At 51.8% G+C, this 19,882-nt stretch overlaps 2 protein-coding genes across 4 annotated transcripts; both read right to left on the reverse strand.

The window, feature by feature from the left end:
* Positions 1-26: 26 nt before the first annotated feature.
* DTX3 (deltex E3 ubiquitin ligase 3) lies at positions 27-5,298 on the reverse strand. Of its 2 annotated transcripts, none has more exons than XM_043888943.1 (6): positions 4,928-5,298; positions 3,504-3,565; positions 3,246-3,320; positions 2,148-2,877; positions 1,015-1,232; positions 27-691 (listed from the first exon to the last, which is right to left on the reverse strand). In XM_043888943.1, the coding sequence occupies exons 4-6, from the start codon at positions 2,874-2,876 to the stop codon at positions 616-618; spliced, it is 1,023 nt and encodes a 340-aa protein (XP_043744878.1). In that variant the 5' UTR covers position 2,877; positions 3,246-3,320; positions 3,504-3,565; positions 4,928-5,298; the 3' UTR covers positions 27-615. The 2 variants fall into 2 exon arrangements, with proteins under 2 accessions (XP_043744878.1, XP_043744869.1); XM_043888934.1 differs by having other exon boundaries at positions 2,148-2,896; positions 4,928-5,296.
* Positions 5,299-6,373: 1,075 nt separating this feature from the next.
* On the reverse strand, positions 6,374-18,263 carry PIP4K2C (phosphatidylinositol-5-phosphate 4-kinase type 2 gamma). 2 transcript variants are annotated; one of them, XM_043888923.1, is made up of 11 exons: positions 17,990-18,263; positions 15,054-15,151; positions 14,283-14,379; positions 13,766-13,909; positions 10,608-10,754; positions 10,390-10,428; positions 9,704-9,817; positions 8,730-8,997; positions 8,458-8,561; positions 8,171-8,270; positions 6,374-7,848 (listed from the first exon to the last, which is right to left on the reverse strand). In XM_043888923.1, the coding sequence occupies exons 1-10, from the start codon at positions 18,161-18,163 to the stop codon at positions 8,190-8,192; spliced, it is 1,266 nt and encodes a 421-aa protein (XP_043744858.1). In that variant the 5' UTR covers positions 18,164-18,263; the 3' UTR covers positions 6,374-7,848; positions 8,171-8,189. The 2 variants fall into 2 exon arrangements, with proteins under 2 accessions (XP_043744858.1, XP_043744851.1); XM_043888916.1 differs by having other exon boundaries at positions 6,374-8,270.
* Positions 18,264-19,882: the final 1,619 nt, after the last annotated feature.

Here is a 19,882-nt window from a genome sequence, read left to right on the forward strand (position 1 = left end):
CCACAGAACAGAAGGGGCGCGGCAGAGAGAGTTGCATATTTTACTTTATTTTTATTAAATTAAAAGCTACAGTCTGGCGGCGATTCCAGAAGGGGATAAGGAGGCTCCTTATTGGGGGCAAAGAAGAGCGGGAGAAAGACTGACAGAGACAGAGAGACAGGAGAGAAAGGGCAAGGCTCAGGGCGAAGGGGGAACTCACTCTGAAGAACGCACGCAGCCGGCCCCAGGGTGCTCCCTGCGGCCGGATCCCTCCCCCTGCACAGTTCAGCAGGGTGTGCGGGTGGGAGGTTCCGAAGACCCTCCCTTCCCACCCAGGCCCTTTCTCAGCGGTCCCTGGAGCACAGCACGTACCAGAAAAAGCCAAGGGCAACGGAGGGGGCAGGGCGGCTGGGAGTATGTACACGCGGAGGAGGGGAGCAGAGCCCGGGACGGCGCCTCTGCCAGCAGGGAGTGGCTCACACTGCACTGAAGCGCGGCCGGTGGGGGGCTGGGGAAGGGATCGCCCCTCCCTCTGCAAACTCCTTCCCCGTCAGACAGTCCCAGGCTAGAGTGGCGAGGGGGGCAGAGGGAGAGAGAACAGAGGCTTCCGCTGGGTCCTGCTGGAGGGGCTGTCCTTCAGTCATCCGTGATGCCCTTGGCTCTCAGCTCCTCCTGCACCCGGGTCAGGTAGGTGGGGTCCGGGTACCCAAACCTGGGAGCAAAGAGAAGTGAGGGTCAGGCTTACTCAGACTGCCCCCATGCTCACCCTCATTCTGGTGCCCCATTCTCGCCCCTCCCCACCTTCCTTAAGGTTATCCAAACCCAAGATCACTGAGCCCAATTCTGCTGATTTTTGTAGGTTAAGCTGGGCACATCAGGACCAGGATGATTACAGGAGACACTGGGATGGACAAGATGGTTGAATAGTTTGGGGGTGGTCCTCTCCAGTTAGGAGGCTCCCACAGAGAAGGGGTTCCCTCTGTTGGAATGGGGAGAAGGGGCAGAGCCAGGAGAAGGGAAGAAGGAATGTCGCACAGCTGCGGTCCCCCTGTGCAGCTGGTCTTGTGGTGGATGTCGTTCCAAGTGATGACATTCGGTCTCCCTGTGGTCATGGAGGTGCCGATGGTGAAGGTGAGACGCTGGTCAAACGCCTTGCGGAACAGGGTCAGCACCTTGTTGCCCTCGGGGCAGTCCGGGAGGTAGGCCACCCGAGTAGTGCCAGGATACCGAACTCCTGGGTTTGGGTGTTCAGCCTGGGGGAATGGGGAGGCAGAATGAGCAGCTGTGCATCTTAAGGCCCATGGAGGGTCATGGTGGCCAGCCTTCTGGCTGTGCACCCCCAGCTAATGATGCTGGGGCAGTGACAGCCTTCCACGGAAGGACCAGCTCTAGGGTCTGGGCACCAGAAACCTGTTTCCAGACAAAATATTCATCATTCAGAAGTTCTTTCTGCTCTCCCAATCCTGCGAGCAACAAACGTATTCTCGAAAGTGATGGAAGGTAAGCTGGGTCTTACTCTCCAGACAACTCAGCAGAAATGTGAAGACAGAATTATTTATCTGTCAGCTTTCCCTTCTCCACCTGAAAGCACTCCCCATGCATCCTCCACTGTCTAACCTGTTCCATTTTTCTGTTCCTCTCTTTCAGAGCTCCCTCATCTTTCTGCAAACCAGAACTGGACATTACTCTTCGCCAAGCAAGAAGACACCTATAGGCTCTTGGCCGCTCCTGTTTTAACCTTCAACTGTCGACAAAGTTTTCTGTCTCATAAATCTGGAATGGAGCACTCCCAGCACTGTTGAGGGGAGGTCAGACTTTTCCCTCTGTGCTGGCCTGCACCTGAGCCGCAATCCTCACAGACCTCACCTCTGCTGACAATAGCTGTCAACATCCAAGTTCATCAAGGAAACAGAATTCGATTCCTTTCTTTCATACCTGATTTTCATGGGTGCCTTGGGGTCGTGGGGATGGAAAAGCTAGGCTTCAAGGGGGCCTCTTGCTCCAGGGCACTGAGCTGAGCGGGAAGGCATCCCAGGAGACAGACCACACGACTCTATCACATCTAACAACCACACTCCCCTCGCACCCAGCTTTCCTAAATCAGAGGACAATCAGAGCACAAGGAGCCCGGGGAAACCGAAGGGCAAGGGCAGCCGTTGTCTTCTTACCCCCTGGACACCGGGCGGGAAGACGTACTGGATGACGATGGTACCGTACTTCTCATAGCTGGGCAGCAGGAGCGTGGCGTCCTTAGAGACCAGCATCCGCCCGTTCTGGGGCTGGTTGCCCACCAGCTGCCCATAGAAGCGGCCACACATGGGACAGGCCTTCTTCACCTGCAGAGCCCGGGTGATGCAGCCCTCGCAGAACGAGTGCCGGCACTTCTCCAGGGTCTTGGCGTTCTGGATCTCCCCCAGACAGATGGGGCAGGTGCTCTCCTGCTCCTCCGCCTCTTCCCGAAGGCGGGGAGGGAGAGGAGGGGGCAGGGCAGGAGGAGGCGGGGGAAGCCCCCGGGCCCCTGGGGGCAGGAGTGGGGCTGCCCGGAGAGGGGGCGGGCCTGGGCGGTGCAGCTCAGGGTGCTCCCCTCCACCCCCCAAAGCCAGGCAGCCCATAAGCTCCCCCTGCCTCTGAGCTTTCTTGAGCTCTTTCTCTGCCTCCTTGAGCAGCCCCTTGAGGGCCTTCCTGGCCAGGTAGAGCCCATTGGGAGGGGCGGGGGGCGGCCCCTGAGGGGAAAGCTGGAGAACATAGATGTCAGAAGTCTCGCCGTCTATGAGAATGGACACGTGGTGCTCCTCCCGAAGCCGGGCCAGCCGGGCGGGGGTCTCCTTGCTCAGGAAGTCCCACACAGGCTTGGAGACAGTCACTTTGTTCTTGCAGGTGCCTCCACAGGCTGCCATTCTGGACAGGACGAACGACACTGCCCCCAGGGTGAAAGGGACTCAGGGTGGGGGGGTCCCCATTTCACAGATACCAGTGCCTCCTCCTGCCCACTCCTTTCCAGTCCTATCTTACCTCCACTCTCTCAGAGCCCAACCCCCAACTCCTCCCCCAAGTTCATGTTCCAGTCCCTCCCATCTTTCAAACTCCAGCACCCCCTGAAGAGCAAGAAAGCTGCTCTAACTTTATTATTGTCATCTAAGGTAAGCATCAGTCTTGGTTCTCCTACACTCCTCCCTAGATCACAGAAGCATCCTGGCCCTCCCCAACTCTGGACTGGGTTCTGTAAAAGGAAAGGAGATTTCGACCCCCCCCCCCTTTTTGCTCACTTTGATCCTCAAGAGCTTAGAATTGGCATGCAGGCGCGCTCTCTGTCCTCACTCCCTACTTGTAGGTTGTGTGACCTGGTGGGTGGAAAGGGAAAGGAGTGGAAAACCCCTTCTCCCATTGCCACGTGCCCCCACCCAGCAACCCACGAGACAGACAGAGCCTGGGGGTCAATCTCCCGGGAATGGGATTACTAGGAACACGGAATGGAGGAAACCAATTTAAGGGTGAGAGTTGGGGTTTCCATTAAAGGCAGATACCTGGGAAGCCCATGGACGGTGACAGCAGAATTCCCTCTGTCTCCACACTCAGCTGACCAGGACTAGGGGAGGGGGGCGTGGGGGAGGAGGGGTTAGGATGACAAACATTACCGTTTCCCCCAGTCAGCCCAGAAGCAAAACAAAAACTCCTCCTTCCATTTCCTCTCCCTGTCTTTTGCAGGATTTCATCCCCAGCCTCTGGCCAAGTTCCTAAAGAAGGAACTTCAACAAGCTAACTTTCCTCTTCCTCAGCTCTGGGGCTCTTAAGAAAGCCTAGGGACACAGATTAGAGAAGTCTGGAAGGGAAAAGCCCACACACAGAAGGTCTGTGTTGCCACCTCCCTCAGATCACAAGGACAAGAATATCTCCTTTGCTCCCCAGCTTCTCGCCCTGCTCCACATTTTGCCAATAATTCCGCTCCTAGTGCTAGGGAGACTTCCTTGAGTGTTAACCCAGTCCCTTCTGCTGGAGTCTATTTGGAATGCGGACCGAGTGGCAGAAGCCCCTGCAATAACAAAGTTCTCGCTGTCACCTTTTAAACCCAGTGCACGAAGTCCAGGCCTGCCAGCAACCTAGGCTGCATTTCAGGAGGGGTGGAGCTCACGCAGGGGACCCGCTGGAGCACCCTGATATTGCCCACCACCACCACCCCCTCCCTGCACCCGGTCTTGCTGTGTTCAGCTACAGAGCTATCCCTACAACACCTCCAAATGCGGCCCAAATAGAAGGGCCATTCGTGTGACCTCAATTCCTTGACTGATCCAAAAGGGAGCAGCTCTCCGTTTGTGCCTCCTTCCCAGTCCCCTCAAGGCCAGATGCACCTCAAGATTCAGAAAGCGAAATCGGAACCCGAGAGCCTCGGCTCATTCGGTCCATCCAGGTGGAACACCCCCTCCCCATCAGAGAGAAGCCAGGACCTAGGTGTCCTTTGCTCCGAGTCCTGCTGGCAGAGAGAAGGGAGGCGGGGCCACAGCTTTTGCTGGGTCCGATTCCTCTGGGGCAGCCCCGGCCGGACACGGGGCCAGTCCCGCCCGCCCGAGAGAGGCTGGCGACAAGGGCGGCCAGGAAGGGCCAGGGTCCCTGGGGGCATCAACGGACGCATCTCCCACCCTCCCCCCAACGACCTCCTGCCAGACGCGACCCGGAACCAACTCCCCGCATCCCCGGCTCGGCAGAGCCCCCGCAGCCCCACCACTGGGTGGGGATGCATGTCGGCCGGATCGCGGGCCCCAGAACCCCCAAATGGAGGCCCAGGCTGGAGGGTAACAGACAAGAGGATCGGCGGGGTCGGGCCCGGGCCCCCCGGCGCCGCGCGCAGGAGGAGACCGAGGAGGGGGCGCAGGGGAAGCGGGAGGGCGCGCGGGGGGTGCGAGCAGGGTCCGGGGGGCGCGCGGTGGGTGTGGGGGGCGCCGGGCTCACCTACCTCTCGTCAGCGCCGCCATTGCCGGTCACATGACTGAGGCTGTTGCTGGGATGACGGTCTGGGCCTTAGCAACAAGGGCGGGGGGGGGGGGGGAGACCCCGAGAAGGTGTGTGGGGGGGGAGAGGTTGCAGGGGGTGCAGACTGAGGAAGAGGGAAGGAAGGAGGATGGCACCCCCTTCCCCCTCCCAGGTGATAATCACCGTTTCCTTTGACCCGCTTCCATCCACAAGCCCCAGCCTTCAGCCCCAAAACAGAAATGGAGGCGCCGTCCCAATCTTTGGAGGCGGGGGGTGGTGTCGTGGAGCCGCCCCCCCCCCACCGGGTGGGAGGTTAAATCCCTTAAAGACGCTACCCTTCTCGCTTTCCCCTCCGGCGAGGGGCCCTCCCCCTGTTCTTCGCCAGCCAGCTGCGTAGCAGCTTCTGGAAGCTGGTGGCAGATGGGTGGGTGAGGAGTGTCGGTTTAGGTAGGTGGGGAAGAGGGGGCAATTTCTCTGTGATCCTTTTTCTAGAAAGGCCTTTGAGGAATAGAAAGTTGGAAGAAGAGTCATAGTAAAAAGCATTGGTTCTAAAAAATCAATCCAGGACTAAGACGTTTCCCTTCTTTATTGCTTGCCTTTCCCTAGATTGTTACCTTCTGTCAAACCTGCGTTCAGATGGGTGTTGATCTCTGATTTTTCTCTTTACACTGAGGCTGGTGCAGAATGAGAAGTGAATACATTTTGTCCAAAAAAATGCCTTGGAGTGATGGTATCAAGTCTATGGCTGAAATAGAGTTAAGAACTCACAAAGGGGTGGGGGCCCTCCTCTGCTTCCCACACCAGGGCCAGCAGTCCCCTCCCCCAGTCCAGCTCACTTCCCTGGGGCCACATCAAGCCAGGTTTTTCAAACGGTCAGAACTCCTTGGCCAAACAGTCCTGGATGGATCTCTCAGACTGGCAACCGCCTCTGCTGATCCACGCCCTTTCTTCACTCTCTCTCCAGGCTGGATGGCTGGTCACTTCCTTCTTTACTTTCCCAGGACCCTGATGTACTCTTCCTGTCCTCCACACAAAGGCCATCTTTCCCAGGAAGCTGGGGAAACACTGCGTTCCTTCTCCTTTAGCTCCTGTGTGCTCGGTGCTGTTAAGACTCGCTCACCTTTAGAGACGTGAGTGTGATCTAGCCCAGAACCCTGGGGAAAGTGGGGGGGGGCGGGGTCATATCACCTCAATTGGTCCTGCCCCCCGCCCCCCCAGAGCTGACTCCTGCAAAACTGGGGAATGTCTTCCATTCCCATGCACACTCCTAGCCACCTTTTAAGCTCACAGCCATCTATATCTTGAAACCCACATCTTTAGGGACCCAACATCTTAAAGATCAGAGTTCTTTACTTGGTTGCTGCACCCCTAAGCCCAGGCTTCCAAAAAAGAGGAGTGGGGGAGAAAAAAAGGAATTTCTGTGAAGGAATTTGAATTCAATAATTTATTTTCCTTATAGTGACAGCAATGGGAGTAAATACACGAGATCTTTTTATTAATAAAACAAAAAAAGATGAAAAACAGAAGCAACAAATGAAAACCATAATGCTTATGATACATCAGCCAGAAATGGGTCAGAAAACCCATTTCTCAAGAACAAAGTTGCTGGTGTCATGGAGTTTTATTGCATTCAACAAGGGAAAGGTAGATGGTGGAATGAAAAACATCCATGAGGCTCCTGACAGGAAAATTTTATAGGGGCTCCAATCCTCAACTGGGGACTCCTCTTGTTACTTGCTTTGGAGCAGAAGATGGAGGGGCAGGAGGAATTCTCCTTTATGACCTCATGACTTCTTGTGAGACAGATCAGTCCAGTCAGATACAGAGCAGAGTCTTTGTATCCCTACAGGCCACTTGCTGGTGCCCCATCTTTGTGTTCCAGAGAAATGCAGAAGCCTCAGGGGAGATGCAGGATCACAAGAATGGCTGCCTGAGCCCCAAAGGCATTGCGGGGAAGGGAACTATCCCAGCTCATCAGGGTCCACTGCATTCTGAGAATATCATGCATCAGCTCGACTCTCTTTGGAGGGGGCTGGGTGACTGAGTTATGGCTCTGACTCCTCTCTGGGGGTGGAGAGTGAAGATGACAAAGAGGCCCATCTGTCCCCTGGGAGACACAGTAGCAGTTAAGATGGACAGAAAAGAACAAAATAACAAATCCAACTGGGAAAAGGGTTTGAGAAGGGGCAGGGGAGGCAGTGTGCTAGGGGCACACTTCTAAGGAGTGGAGGCCGCTCCCCCATGTGAGGCTCCCCTTCTCTTGAGATGACCAGGGTTAACCCAAGTAGAGGTATTCCCTTCTGCTGGGAGTCAAACCTCCGGGATGGCTAGACATGAAGAAAGGAAATTTAACACAGGGAGTGAACCTTACACCCTTGGCTCATCCGTCCAGCCTCCAGAACTGACCACCCCCCCACTGAAGGGCTCCAGCCCAGGAGGGATGTGAGGTCCTGGGGAAGAGCAGCAGCGGTCAAACAGCTTCACCCAGGATTCAACACTGTGGCCGTCTCCAGTGGGGGCAGGTGGAGTGAGGGAAAAGACCCGAGAGTAGCCACCCTCCGCAGAGACCTCCAGTTCCCTAAATAACCAAGGAGTCCTCACAGGTCCCGCCTCCACAGGCTGCAGCCCACCAACCACTCTCCACCCCACCTCGCTAAGACTGGCCCTATCCCAATGTATGTGTGCATGCTGGCACCCACATCTGTAGTGTCTTGAAAATCTTCCATCCCAGGGCCTACTAGGAAGGAAGCATGCCACAACGAGTTCTATAAAGTTATCAGCAAAATTCAGATACTCTTAGTTCATCCCACACAGCAAAGTGCATCGAGTTAAGTTGCTTGAGCCAGGTCCATCTGTCGTCAGGTCTTGAAGATGGCCAACAACCCCCTTCCCCCAGCTCCTCCTCTGTTATGGAAACAACAGGACATTTTACAAAGATCAAGGCACTTGGGAGAGAGTCAACAGTAAACACTCTAATGAAGCAAGCCGACTTGGTGGGGAAGGGAAAGAGGGAAGGGAGAGAAGGGAAGGAAGGGGAGGGAAAACAATGTATCGGTATCTCTGAGGGCCAGGAAGGGCCTACTCAACAAGATGGAGTTATTTGGATGGAAGGAGCCTGTAGCCTGAAGTTAGCAGAAGAGGAAAAGAAGAAGTTAGTGGCCAGAACATCCACAATTCCCCCATGCCTCTCAGACCCCCACCACCTGAAACACAGAGCAGCAGTCACCATGAAGTCAGGCAGTCTCTTAGGCAAAGATGTTGGTAATAAAATCCAGGAATCGCTTAGCATACTGCTCAGGATGGACGGTAGAGATCTCTGCCCCCGCCTGTGAGAGGAAGGTGTTGAACAGGGTCTCAGCGCCCACAGCCCTGCCCCGCTCCCTGCCCTCCCCTCCTCCCCACTCCTGACCATTTCCATAGCCAGCCCTCCATCCTTCTGCCACCCCACTGCTCGGGCACAAGAGGCTCTTGAATAGTCAAGACAGGAAAGGAAAGGCTTCAGGGAGCCCTCACCCCATGCTTGACAGTTTTGGCTGCATGAGCTGCTTTCTTCTTGGCATCATACTGTGTCAGGATGTCAATAAGGCCCATGAAATACACCTCCTTCTGAGGGGCCCCTGGGGAGAGAGGCCAGCGATGAAGACCAAGTATAGTCCCAATTCCCTCCCCCCAGGAACCAGTCAGATTTCTTCTGAAAAGCTAACCAGCCTCTCCAACCACCACCCTGGTCTCTGTTCCCCAGGGACTACCCTCCCTGCCCTTTAAATTTCCAGGCTCTCTCTCACCCTCAGCACTCCGGATGGCGTAGACATCGATGAAGGATTCAAACTCTCCAGGGCCCAGGGGCCGGTGGGAATGGATGTAGCCGCCGATACCCTCAGGGGAGGTGCCATAGGAGCCCACCGGAGCGGGAGGCCCCGTAAGGCCACAGTCGCCATCCCCCTCTGACTCCTCCTCCCGCACTGGCCCGTCCTCCTCTGGCTCAGAGCCCCGAATGATGTCGTGGATGCCCAGAAGAAGGCTGTAGTCCATGATCTTCAGCTGCACTAGGAACTGAAGACCCCACCGGCAGGTCAGAAGCCCCAGATGGCTCTCTCCATTCCTATGTACTACTCTTACACCTCCCTGTCTGAATATCCAGGGCCCTCCTGGGGAAAGGAAGTGTAAAAACGGAGGGTTGGGAGCATACCATTGCTCTTTATTGCCTAAATGTCCTGGTATCTCAGATCATTGTTTTTTAAAGAATTCTTTTATGATCATTCTTTCAGTTCATACCAGTCACCCCCTCCAAAGGTCACCTCTAGAAGATTTTCATGAAAGTGAAAGTTGCTCAGTCTTGTCCAACTTTTTGGGACCCCATGGACTATACAGTCCATGGAATTCTCTAGGCCAGAACACTGGAGTGGGTAGCCAGTTCCCTTCTCCAGGGGATCTTCCCAACCCAGAGATTGAACCCAGGTCTCCCACATTGCAGGCAGATTCTTTACCAGCTGAGCCACAAGGGAAGCCCAAGAATACTGGAGTGGGTAGCCTATCCCTTCTCCAGCAGATCTTCCTGACCAGGAATCAAACCGGGGTCTCCTGCTTGCAGGCGGATTCTTTACCAACTGAGCTATCAGGGAAGCCAAAATCCCCTACAGGCAGAGAGCCCCAAGGGAAGGGGATGAGTTCCCTCATACTGTAAATGGACAGCTGCCGGGGGGGAGGGGGGAGCAAAAAAGAGAAGCAAAGTCATTTCCCAGAGCACCCCAATCATCACCTCCACATCTCTCTTTAGCTTCTCTAGAAAGACTTTCTTCTCCTCTTCACCAATATAAACTTTCTGGTTCTTGTTGAGAAAGTCCATATCCTTAAGGGTGGGCAGTTCCTTAACCTGAGAACAGGTAAAGGGACAGCTTGGGAATGCAGGCCTCCCCGACCATCTCAGCCAGTGACCCTGCTCTATGTAGGGCTGTCTCTCGCTCTGGGGCCCCGAGGGGAGAGGTTTACCGCCCGCTCACCTGACTTTACCGGGAGGCTGCCCAGAGTCTGCTCTTACCTCCAGTGCTGCCCCCAGACTCAGTCACTGCAGCCGTATCCCAAATCACACCCACTCCTTTCTGCCTAGGGTTTTCAGTTCACACACTCCATTCTGACTTTTCTTTCTTCTTCTTAAGCAAAGACAGCTGGTTTGAATGAAAGCTCAGGATGGGAGTGGTTGGTGAGCAGTTTGCTCTTGAAGTCTGGCATTTTCACCCATTCCCAAACCCAAGACTGTGACAAGAGGGCCCTTCCCACTGCCCCTTCCAAAAAGTCCCTGGATCAGGAAAAGTCTACATATCTCTTCTTTTTTGGTGGTTTAAGATAAGAATTAATATCCAAGGATCCCTACCTCTTTATCCTAAGAAGATCCCTTTCACCTGCCCTCCCCCACCCCTCACACCCTGTCATCTAGAATTATATCACCTTCTCCTTATCGCTGGCTTCCCGGGACACTAGGGAGCCCTGTGGAGAGATCCAAAGACCAAGTCAGCAGAAGGGGCTAAAGGCAGAGTCGTAACCTACCTCCTAAGACAAGTCCTCAAACCCCAGCCTTCTTTCCTTTAAGATGAAGCATGCAGCGCCCTCCCTGGCCGCCCCGCCCCTCGGGCCACCAGGAGGCCCCCTTGGCCCTCTCTCCTGACCTTGAGGTCGTATTTCCTGTGCACGGGCAGACGGTGGCTGAACATGTTGCGCATCACAAGCATGTAGCTGTCCTCGCTGTCCACGCTCACCCGGTACATCCCCAGGAACTGGGGCAGCAGCGTGCTGCCGTGACACTTCACGATGTACTGGGGTGGGAGGGAGGGAAGAAGGAGAGATGAGCAGCTCGGGGCGGGCATCAAACGCTCCTGTTCCACAGGGAGCCAGAGAACTCCACACGGACAGGCTAGAGGTCAGAAGTGGTGAGGGGCTTTCTGAAGACACCCCAGGTTATCCATGCAGTTTCTGAATCCTCATTGCCTCTGACTTAGCCCAGATGTATGATCTCTCTTAAAGCGCCCTCTCTCCTTTGATCTTTATCATCCTTTGAGATGGGGAAGGTAGGTGCTGTTATCCTAGTTTTGACCCTCTTTATTCATTGAACCAGGAGCGGAAATTACATCAACAGAATGACTTTACCTAGGCTAATATTTCTTGGTGGGCTAGATTCCCACAGTAAAGCCGTTTGCATGAGGGCCTCTAATTTGGATTCCTAAGAAAATCCCCTTTTCAGTGCTACCGTCTCTCAGGGTTGCTGCCTTTCTCTTCAGAGCCAGCCTTCTCAGAACATTAGTCAGCTATCAGTCCATTTTCTCTCATTCATACCTCAAACCAATGAAATCAGATTATACTCTCATTTCTCCTCTGAAATTTCTCTACTCTTCACTGCCTCAAATCCCTCAGTTGCCAACTCAAACAGGCATCTTGTCATTGTCGTATCTCAACTGGCTGCTACTTGACGCTACTGACCAGCCTGAGCTCCCATCACACCACTCCTCTCTGTCCTCAAGTCCTGTGTGGAATGAAGTAGGGCATAAATCATTAAGAGCATCTGATGGCTCCAGCCAAGAAGACCCAAATGTGGTGCTGGCCCTTGGGGCTTCGGCCTCAGCCTCACCGGTCACATGAGGGTAGGAGCTCTCTAGATCGGTCCCCTGGCAGGAACTTCTGGGGCACAGCTGGGGACTGAGGCCTGGCGGAAGGAGGAAAAAACAACCACAACAGAGTCTCTGGGCAGCAGTGACCATGTGGCCTTGCTTGGTCCCCATCTCGCCTCCTTTTTTCCCTTCTTGGGGTCATGGTTGTGGGTTTAGAGAGCCTGGGTAGTCTAGTCACTGGGAGGAGCAGAAGAAAAGGTTTTTGCTCCTTTAAACCTGATGGGGGAGGCCATTTGTATTTGGAAAATGCTCTATTCTTGGGGACTGCCTGTATTTGGAAGATTTATTAAATCTTAGTATCCTATTCTCAATCTCCAAGGTGTATTGATAAATTACTAGTCTGTATTTTTTTTTTCACTAGTCTGTATTTTTTAAACCTTAAAACTTTTTTATGTGCATTTCATGCCAACTTTTTTGTAGAGCTATATCAAAAACAACAAATCTGGCCTCACATCACAGTATACCTCGGAGAGGAGCATTCTGTTATTTTTACAAGGCGGGAGTTAGTGGAGCTGTTGAATTAAACTTGGCAATCACATTAAAAAAAAAAAAAAAGGCATCCCTTAGTCTCTTTTATGGACTCTTTCCTTGCCCAAGGTTCTGTCCTCAACCTTCTTTTCATTTCACTCTACATTTCCATAATCTCATCTATATTCATGGTGATAAGTACCATCTACTCACCTGTAGCTCTGAAATCTAGACTAGAAAGAAATCTAAAATTAGAAAGAGATCTGATTCTTTCTCCCAAACTCCATACCCCAACCACTCACAGGACATCTGTATCCGGATGAACTGTGGAAACCAGAAACTCAACATGCCTAAATCACAACTGTCTTCCTCCAAAGATATGTTTCTTTTCCTGCTTCCCAACTGGGCCCCCAGGAATCTGGAGCCCCGTTGCCTTAATTCCTGCAGTTCTCCCAAAGGTCTTCCTTTCCACCTTCACTACCGTCGCCCCTCGAGGCTCGTGTCATCTCTCGCCTGGACCGTACACTTACCTCCTCACTGGTATCGCCACTCTCAGTACTTCCCCTCTATAATCCATTCTCTAAAATTTTGCCACAGGGCTATTTCTAAATGACATATACATCACTCCCCTGCAAACCACCTTTCAGGATAAAGCCCAAACTCTCTGTGTGGCTTATAAAGCCCTTGCTGCCTAGCTCCTGCCTAAGGGTCCTTCCACAATACCTTATCCTGGTCACACCGAATTTCTTGCAGTTCCGCAACATCAAGCCCGTTCATGGCTCTGTGCCTTTACAAGTGCTGCTTTCCTTTGCCTAGAGTGCTCTCTTCCACCATGCCCAACGCCTGGTCCCCACTAGCACGCGTGAATCCGCTCCCAGGATACTCCCTCTAAAAACTCTCCTGGAGCACCTCTTGCCCCAGATGAGCTGGGATGCTCTTCCTCTGCCCACCCAGAGCACTCCCTACATTCCTCCACTGCCTGCACCCAGCCTGCTGTGTGTTATCTGATGCTAGCTTACCAGTCTCTGCCATTAGAACAAGAGATGCTCAATGGCCAGGGCCATTTCATTCACCTCTCTCTTTACTGTCTGACATAGGACCTAATAACAACAGACATGGGTTAGCTGTTGAATAACCAAAAACTCTTTTAGAGTCTTTCATTTATTCCTTGCTCACTATTTTGGTGAGATTTTCCTTCAGTAAAAAGATATTCAGGTATTTTTTATTCCCAAAATATTGCAGAAACTTCATATTCCAAATTCATCTGCTCAGACAGAATAGCTTCCCTAATCTCACTTACGGCTAGTTATGATCATGGCTTCTTCCCTCCAATTTATCCCAATGGTACACTCATCGTGGTTTTCTCCCTAGACTGCATTTATTCCTGATAGTACATTTGATGTTGGCACTTCATCTAATACTGACTTAATCTAAAACTTATACTTTCCTATTCACGTACCCTTTATGTGTATCTATTTAGATTAGAAGCATCAAATGAGAAGGAACATGTCTAAACTCTCATTTAATCAAACACAAATAGGTATGCGAAGGCTCTCTTTTTGAAATGCCTTGTTTTTCAAAAACATGATGTTGAGTGCTATAGGGAGGAAGAGAGATAGGAAGTCTCCCAAGTGCTCTGAAGCTGAGCTATGAGTAGGGAGGGGAAGGGAAGAGTGGGCTGAGAGAGGTCTGACCTGGTGGTAGTTGGACAGGTTGCTATGCATGTCAGCAATGTCCTCACTGGATACTTCTTTGATGACCAGAGTCCGATCATAGGAGATAAGGAAGCGACCATCACTGCCTTCACTTTCAGTTGGGGGACTTCGGGTAAGGGATACCTGGGGACACACAAGAGACCAGGAGCTCTTTTCCTCCCCCTTTACTTATGGATGCATAGGACAGTGGTCAACTGAACACATCTGCAAGTAGATAAAACCTTGGCATAAGAGGATGAAAAAGGGTTCTAAACCCAGTGTCCATACATAGACTGAATGAAATGAGCGGCAAAATTTTTAAGGCATCTACATTTCTCCCCAAGGACAGGCTTTATACCTTTCTTCAGATTTTTTAAGATGCCTGACCACAGGATAGTAATGACCACAGAAAGGTAAAGAATACCTGTGAAGGTCCTCATTCCTCCAAACACGACTGCCCCAAGGATTCCCCTTGTTAGGGAGAAAGGCCTACCCTTTCCCCAAAATGGACACTCACCAGGTAATCCTGGTCATCAATACCAAACCGATCACGCAGGTTCCTGAAGACTTGGGGACAGTACTCCTTGAACTTGAAATGACTGGGCAGATTTTCCCTGCAATAGGGGTTTTCAAGATAGGAAAACAAAGTAACAATGTTATCTTACATTTATAAAGGGCTTGACAGTTTATAAGATACCCTCACACATATTACCTTATTTGATTCTCATAGAACCCATGTGAGGTCTTTTATTAAGCGTGTTATTCCCGTTTTACAGAAAGGGAGACTGGCTTAGGGTGGCTGAGTGACCTGCTTAAACCACATGACTGGTAAGTGGCTTAAATAGAGCCAGGATCTGCTGCCCATCCAAACAGCAGCATTTCCCAAATCTCAAGCAAGTCAGAGACATCCTTAAATCAGCAACAGGTTCTGAATGGCATCTTCTGAAATTAGGAGGGTTTATGGGACTCAGGTATTTCTTTCAGGGAGTACCTCTCAGAAGCTAACGGTAATGGCAACTAAATGTATTTACCCTGTGGAATTTTCAGGCTAGAGGAGAGGCAAACTAGTACACATAGATAAGTGTGTAGGGAACACTGAAAATTATTTTAATGGTTTCTTTACAAAAATACTGAATTTCTGCATTGGAAAGAAGTTTAAGCAATACAGTAACAACTTGTAAGTTGCCTTCTAAATCTAAAACCTTCAACTCATTCAACCTTAACTCTTAAAATGACCTCTTCTCTCTTCTAGGAAGGTTGACAAGAGCAGAGCAGGGATCCCACATACCTGTGGAAAAGGTGATTGTTGACCTTGATCTTGGAGCTAGCCTTAAAGTCATCTGGCAGTAGCATCACCGGGGGAGGCACCTGGCTGAGCTCATTGATCTGATGAGTCAGAATAAGAATGGGAAGGCGGTGAGGAGGGATGCGGAGAGCTGCTTATACACTGCGTCTGGGAAAGAGTCAGGAAAGGGTCACTGGAAGGACTGCTGCTGAAGCTCCAGCCAGTATTTTGGTCATCTGATGTAAACAGACCACTCATTGGAAAAGTCCCTGATGCTGGGAAAGACTGAGGGCAGAGGGAGAAAAGGGCTCTGGGGATTAGATGGCTAGATGGCATCACCGATGCAATGAACATGAACGTGGGCAAACTGGGCGATGGTGGACAGGGAGACCTGGCGTGCTGCAGTCCACGAGGTCGCAGAGTCAGACACAACTGGGAGACCAAACCACCACCTCATTCCCTTAGGTGCCCTGGTAATGCCTACGCCTGACAAAGGTGAGTATATGCTGTCTCTGCTGCCCAAAGAGGCCTGCAGCAAGCAACCCTCACACACGGCCCCTCACACTCCCGCCCCCGGGGAACTTCATGCTCACAACAGTCATTTTATATTAGGCAAACTCTGTAAGCAACTCTGGATTATTTTTAAAGCTGTGAGAAATTCTAGAAAAAAAAAAACCCTCAGCCGACTCAAGACATTCAAGACAAACAGTTCCATGCTCCACTGGAAACAAAACAGAAGATGTTTTCAAAGTACAGAGAGTTAATGGGACTCTGAGGGGTCAACAGCAGCAAGAACGAAATGCCCATATCCTGAAGGAGACATCTTCTTACAAACAGGATCTATTCTTCCAGATCACTCAGCCCCAGTTCTTGGAGTAGGTCCCCACCTGCCTGCATGTAAGGTAAGAGAAAAACAGCTGATTTCTGAGGGAATGCGGGCAGGCAGAGGATATGAGCTCGTTTGTTCACCAAAGTCAAGCCAACCCACAGCCCAAAGCATGCAAGCACCACATGCTCTCCTCAGCCCCAAGAATCAGCAGTCTGCTAATTCAGGGTGGAAAGAGGGTTCCTGTACCAAGAAATGCTCAGATGTGCTTTCTCCCCAGTGACTAACAAGGGTGCCGTAGTATCTTTCACACACCCTTACTAGTCCACTTACCACTTGGCTCTAACCGCTGGTTTATGTGAGCTCCCCACCCGGGCTGTGAGCCCCCAGAGGACCAGTTCTCGTCATCTACATCTCTCAGATGACTAGCACAATGTCTGGCACTCAGTGGTCCCCAAGTGTTTATTAACCGAATAAATGGATGCCTTGCCTTTTCCTACTTGATCATGCAACAGAAATTCAGTCTAACCTAAATCCCATACACTGCCATGAAAAACCAGCTCCTCTCATTCTCAGTAGAAAAAGAGGACAGAACATATTCCTCCAGAAAAAAAAAAGAAAAAGAAGCCACTAGAGATTTCCAGCCTAAAATTCAGCTATAGTTCTTCATGGCCCCCTCCTTGCCACCTGCTGTTGAGGCTGACTCATCACTAGGACATATGTTCAAGGAATTTCTCCATTCCAGACCCTTTAAGTAAATGTGTGCTGGCTGGAGGTGGGGTGTTGAGACTAAAGTAGACATACCTAGGGAAGCTGAGGCAGGTCTTCTGCGTAATTTCCCCAATCTTTACCAAAGGAAAACACTCCTTCTCGAACTTCCCGAAGGGATGGATGGATGAGTCATAAGACAGGAAGCCCTACTTCCATGAGCCTTGCCCATACCAAGTGGAATAGACTGAATACTCTCCGATAAGACATTACCACCCAGGGACCTGGGGACCACAAATGCAAAAGGGAGCTGACAGACTCCATATAACTTCCTAAGCCCCAAACTAACAATGACAAAAACTGTATTCTTCCCCATTCCCTTCCATCTCTGCAACACTATATGATGGCTATAATACAACACTCCATATGACTATAATGTTTCAAGGAAATTGAATTTTTAAAATTTCGCCTGTCTCATTCAAGATCACTGCACTCCTCCCACTCCAGCCATGAGAGAAGGGAGGGCAATGGCTGTGCTTTCTTCACTTGAGGTATCTTCAGGAACCAGAGATGCACTGGCCTCTCCGGTCTCCTCCTGATTCCCACGCCCACGGTCTAAGCAGCTCCCTGATTCTAAAGTTCACCACCATAATGTCCCCATGACCAGAACTCCTGAGCCAACTCTTCATTCAAAGATGACCCTCAGTTACACCAAATACCATTACTCCAGCCAGCAAAGGTAAGACCAAAGGCTTATACACATTAAGTGCTGAGTGAGAGCAACCACTGGGCTCAGGGCAGCGTAGCCTCTCTGAAATGCTGTACCTCTGGAAGGGAAAGGGACATGCAGGATTAGAAGATCCAGGAAGCCTGCAGCTTCCCCTCAGAGCCAAGGTTCCAAAGTCAAGGAAGGCGGCTGGAAAGCAAGGTGCAAAGGAGAGTAAACAAAACAGTTATTTCCCTTCAAACAGTTACTCTTCCCGCTCCCCTTCTACACGCACTCTCTCACCGGAGACCTCACCGCCAGCAACCTATTACAGTCACTCCCCCTAAAGTCCTTCCAGATGGAGCCAGGTCCCGGCCGGGCTCCGCGGCCTGGGGCTGAAGCTGGAACTGACTGGGAGGAGGCAGGGAGCTGGATTTCACGCGAAGAAGAAGGAAACACAGTGGAGGAGTAAAGGGCGGAGGAAGGGACAAAGCCTACGTTAAAAAAGAAAAAAAAAAAGCTTTACAGCAAGACGGTAGGGTGGGAGAGACACCTGAGGGTAGGTGGGCAGGGACCGGGACAGCCCGGTGGAGAAGTGGCAGCGCGATGGGCTCCGGAAGCGGCAGCCTGGGGACGGACACGCCCGGAGGAGCTGAGGGGTGAGGACAGGGCCACAGCGGGGCCGGGGCAGGGTCTCACCGAGTGGGCTACGCCCCACAGGAACACGCCCACCAGCGGGTCGGCCGCCCGGAACACCTTCACCTTCTGCTGCACGAAATGCTTCTTCTTGGTTTTGGAGGCGAAGCCGAAACCCGCGCCGGGGGCCGCTGTCGCCGCCGGTACAGCGGCCGGCGGGACCGAGGAGGACGCCATAGTCTCCCGGGAACCCGGCCGAGGCGAAGCTGGAGCCGTCTGCGATGCGGGTTCCCGACCCCGGAAGCGGCGCTCACCTGCGCCTCCGTCACGTGACCGGAGGCTGGCGCGCGAGCCGGGCGGGGTAGGTTGACTCCGCCCCCTGCTGGCCGCCCGCGCGCCCCGACGCCTGCGCAGTGGGTGGGCTCACCTGACGGCCGGGAGGCGCGCGGAAACCTCTTTCCCTGGAGGGCTGCGAGCGGCCCGCGAGGCCCAGACCAGTCATCCAGGCGTTGGGGTTGCTCCTTGGGCTGGGGCGATTTAACCCTGTGGTCGAGGGCTTCGTAGCTGTAAAGTGACCGCTTTCCAGTTTTGCCCAATTTCTAGGAATAACCTCCTGGCGTAAGCTAACCTGAAAGCATTCGTTTACGAAGTAGCAAATCCCTTAAGTGGGTTTTGTGCTTTTAGAAAGACCGCTCAGGCATCGTTCTGGAGGGTGACCAGAGTATTGCAAAAGTCTAGGCACGAGGTGAGAAGCTAAAACAATGACTGTTGGGATAGAAAGAAGGGAGTGGATCTAAAGGTTCGGTTTGATGTTGGTGCGTCAAAGTCTTAGTGGATGTGGGCTTTGAGGGGGAGAGAGACGCTGAGGATGAATCCCGGGCTTTTGCCTAACAGTGTTTGGGCACCTGAGGGCAGCAGTACATTTGGGCTGGGAATACGGGTTTAATTTTCGTGAGGAATCTGTAGTCGCGAGTGACAACTCCAAGGAAAGTCCAATGACTGGACCCTGGCATAGACCAGCATGTGAGAGGCTAGTGGGAGAAGCCTGAGAAGGGGTGGCCAGAGAAATAAAAAGGGTCAGGAGGGCAGGGTCACAAAAGCCAAGGGAGCCGAGTTTCCAGAAGGAAGGAGTGGAAAGCGGTATCAAATGTCCTGGAGAGGCAACGCAAGACAATGGGGAAGTGGGAAGTACCCCTACCCCCACCCGTTGACTTTGGCAACTAGGGGCTTCTTTTTTTCTTCTTAGTTGGCTGTGTTATGTAGCATGAGGACTCTCAGTTCCCAGAAGGGGAATTGAACACATGCTCTCTAAAGTAGAAATGCAGAGTTTTAACCACTGGACTATCAGGGGAGTCCCACAACTAGTAACTTTTGGAAAGCACTTTCAGCAGAACAAGAGCCAGATCAGGATGGGCTGAGGGATCAATAGGAAGTGAGAAAGAGGGGAGGGAAATCTTAAGACTTTTTCAGGAAATTTGGTTATGAGAAAACCTGGCAGGGAGTGTCTTATAGAGAAACACATGGTAAAACACACTTTTTAGGGAGACCTTGCCAAGGAGAAGAGACAAAATTGTTAAAACAGAAGCTAACATAAAAAACAGGAAATAGAACTGCCATATGACCCAGCAATCCCACTCCTGGGCATACACACCGAGGAAACCAGATCTGAAAGAGACACGTGTACCCCAGTGTTCATGGCAGCACTGTTTATAATAGCCAGGACATGGAAGCAGCCTAGATGCCCATCAGCAGACAAATGGATAAGAAAGCTATGGTACATATACACAATGGAATATTACTCAGCCATTGAAAAGAATGCATTTGAATCAGTTCTAATGAGATAGATGAAACTGGAGCCCATTATATAGAGTGAAGTAAGCCAGAAAGATAAAGACCAATACAGTATACTAACATATATATATATATGGAAGTTAAAAAGATGGTAACAATAACACT

Source organism: Cervus elaphus, chromosome 3, assembly GCF_910594005.1.
Source record: "Cervus elaphus chromosome 3, mCerEla1.1, whole genome shotgun sequence".
Classification (NCBI taxonomy): Eukaryota; Metazoa; Chordata; class Mammalia; order Artiodactyla; family Cervidae; genus Cervus; species Cervus elaphus.

Excerpts from the sequence above, each read along its gene's own strand:
- PIP4K2C (XM_043888923.1), bottom strand. The coding sequence starts at position 18,163 with ATGGCGTCCTCCTCGGTCCCGCCGGCCGCTGTACCGGCGGCGACAGCG. Across the intron at positions 10,755-13,765 it reads ACCTGTCCAACTACCACCAG|TACATCGTGAAGTGTCACGG; the intron begins GTCAGACCTCTC and ends CTCCCACCCCAG. Across the intron at positions 9,818-10,389 it reads AAGCCAGCGATAAGGAGAAG|GTTAAGGAACTGCCCACCCT; the intron begins GTGATATAATTC and ends ACCTGTTCTCAG.
- DTX3 (XM_043888934.1), bottom strand. Across the intron at positions 1,233-2,147 it reads TCCCGCCCGGTGTCCAGGGG|GCTGAACACCCAAACCCAGG; the intron begins GTAAGAAGACAA and ends CCATTCCCCCAG. Across the intron at positions 692-1,014 it reads TGCACAGGGGGACCGCAGCT|GTTTGGGTACCCGGACCCCA; the intron begins GTGCGACATTCC and ends CTTTGCTCCCAG.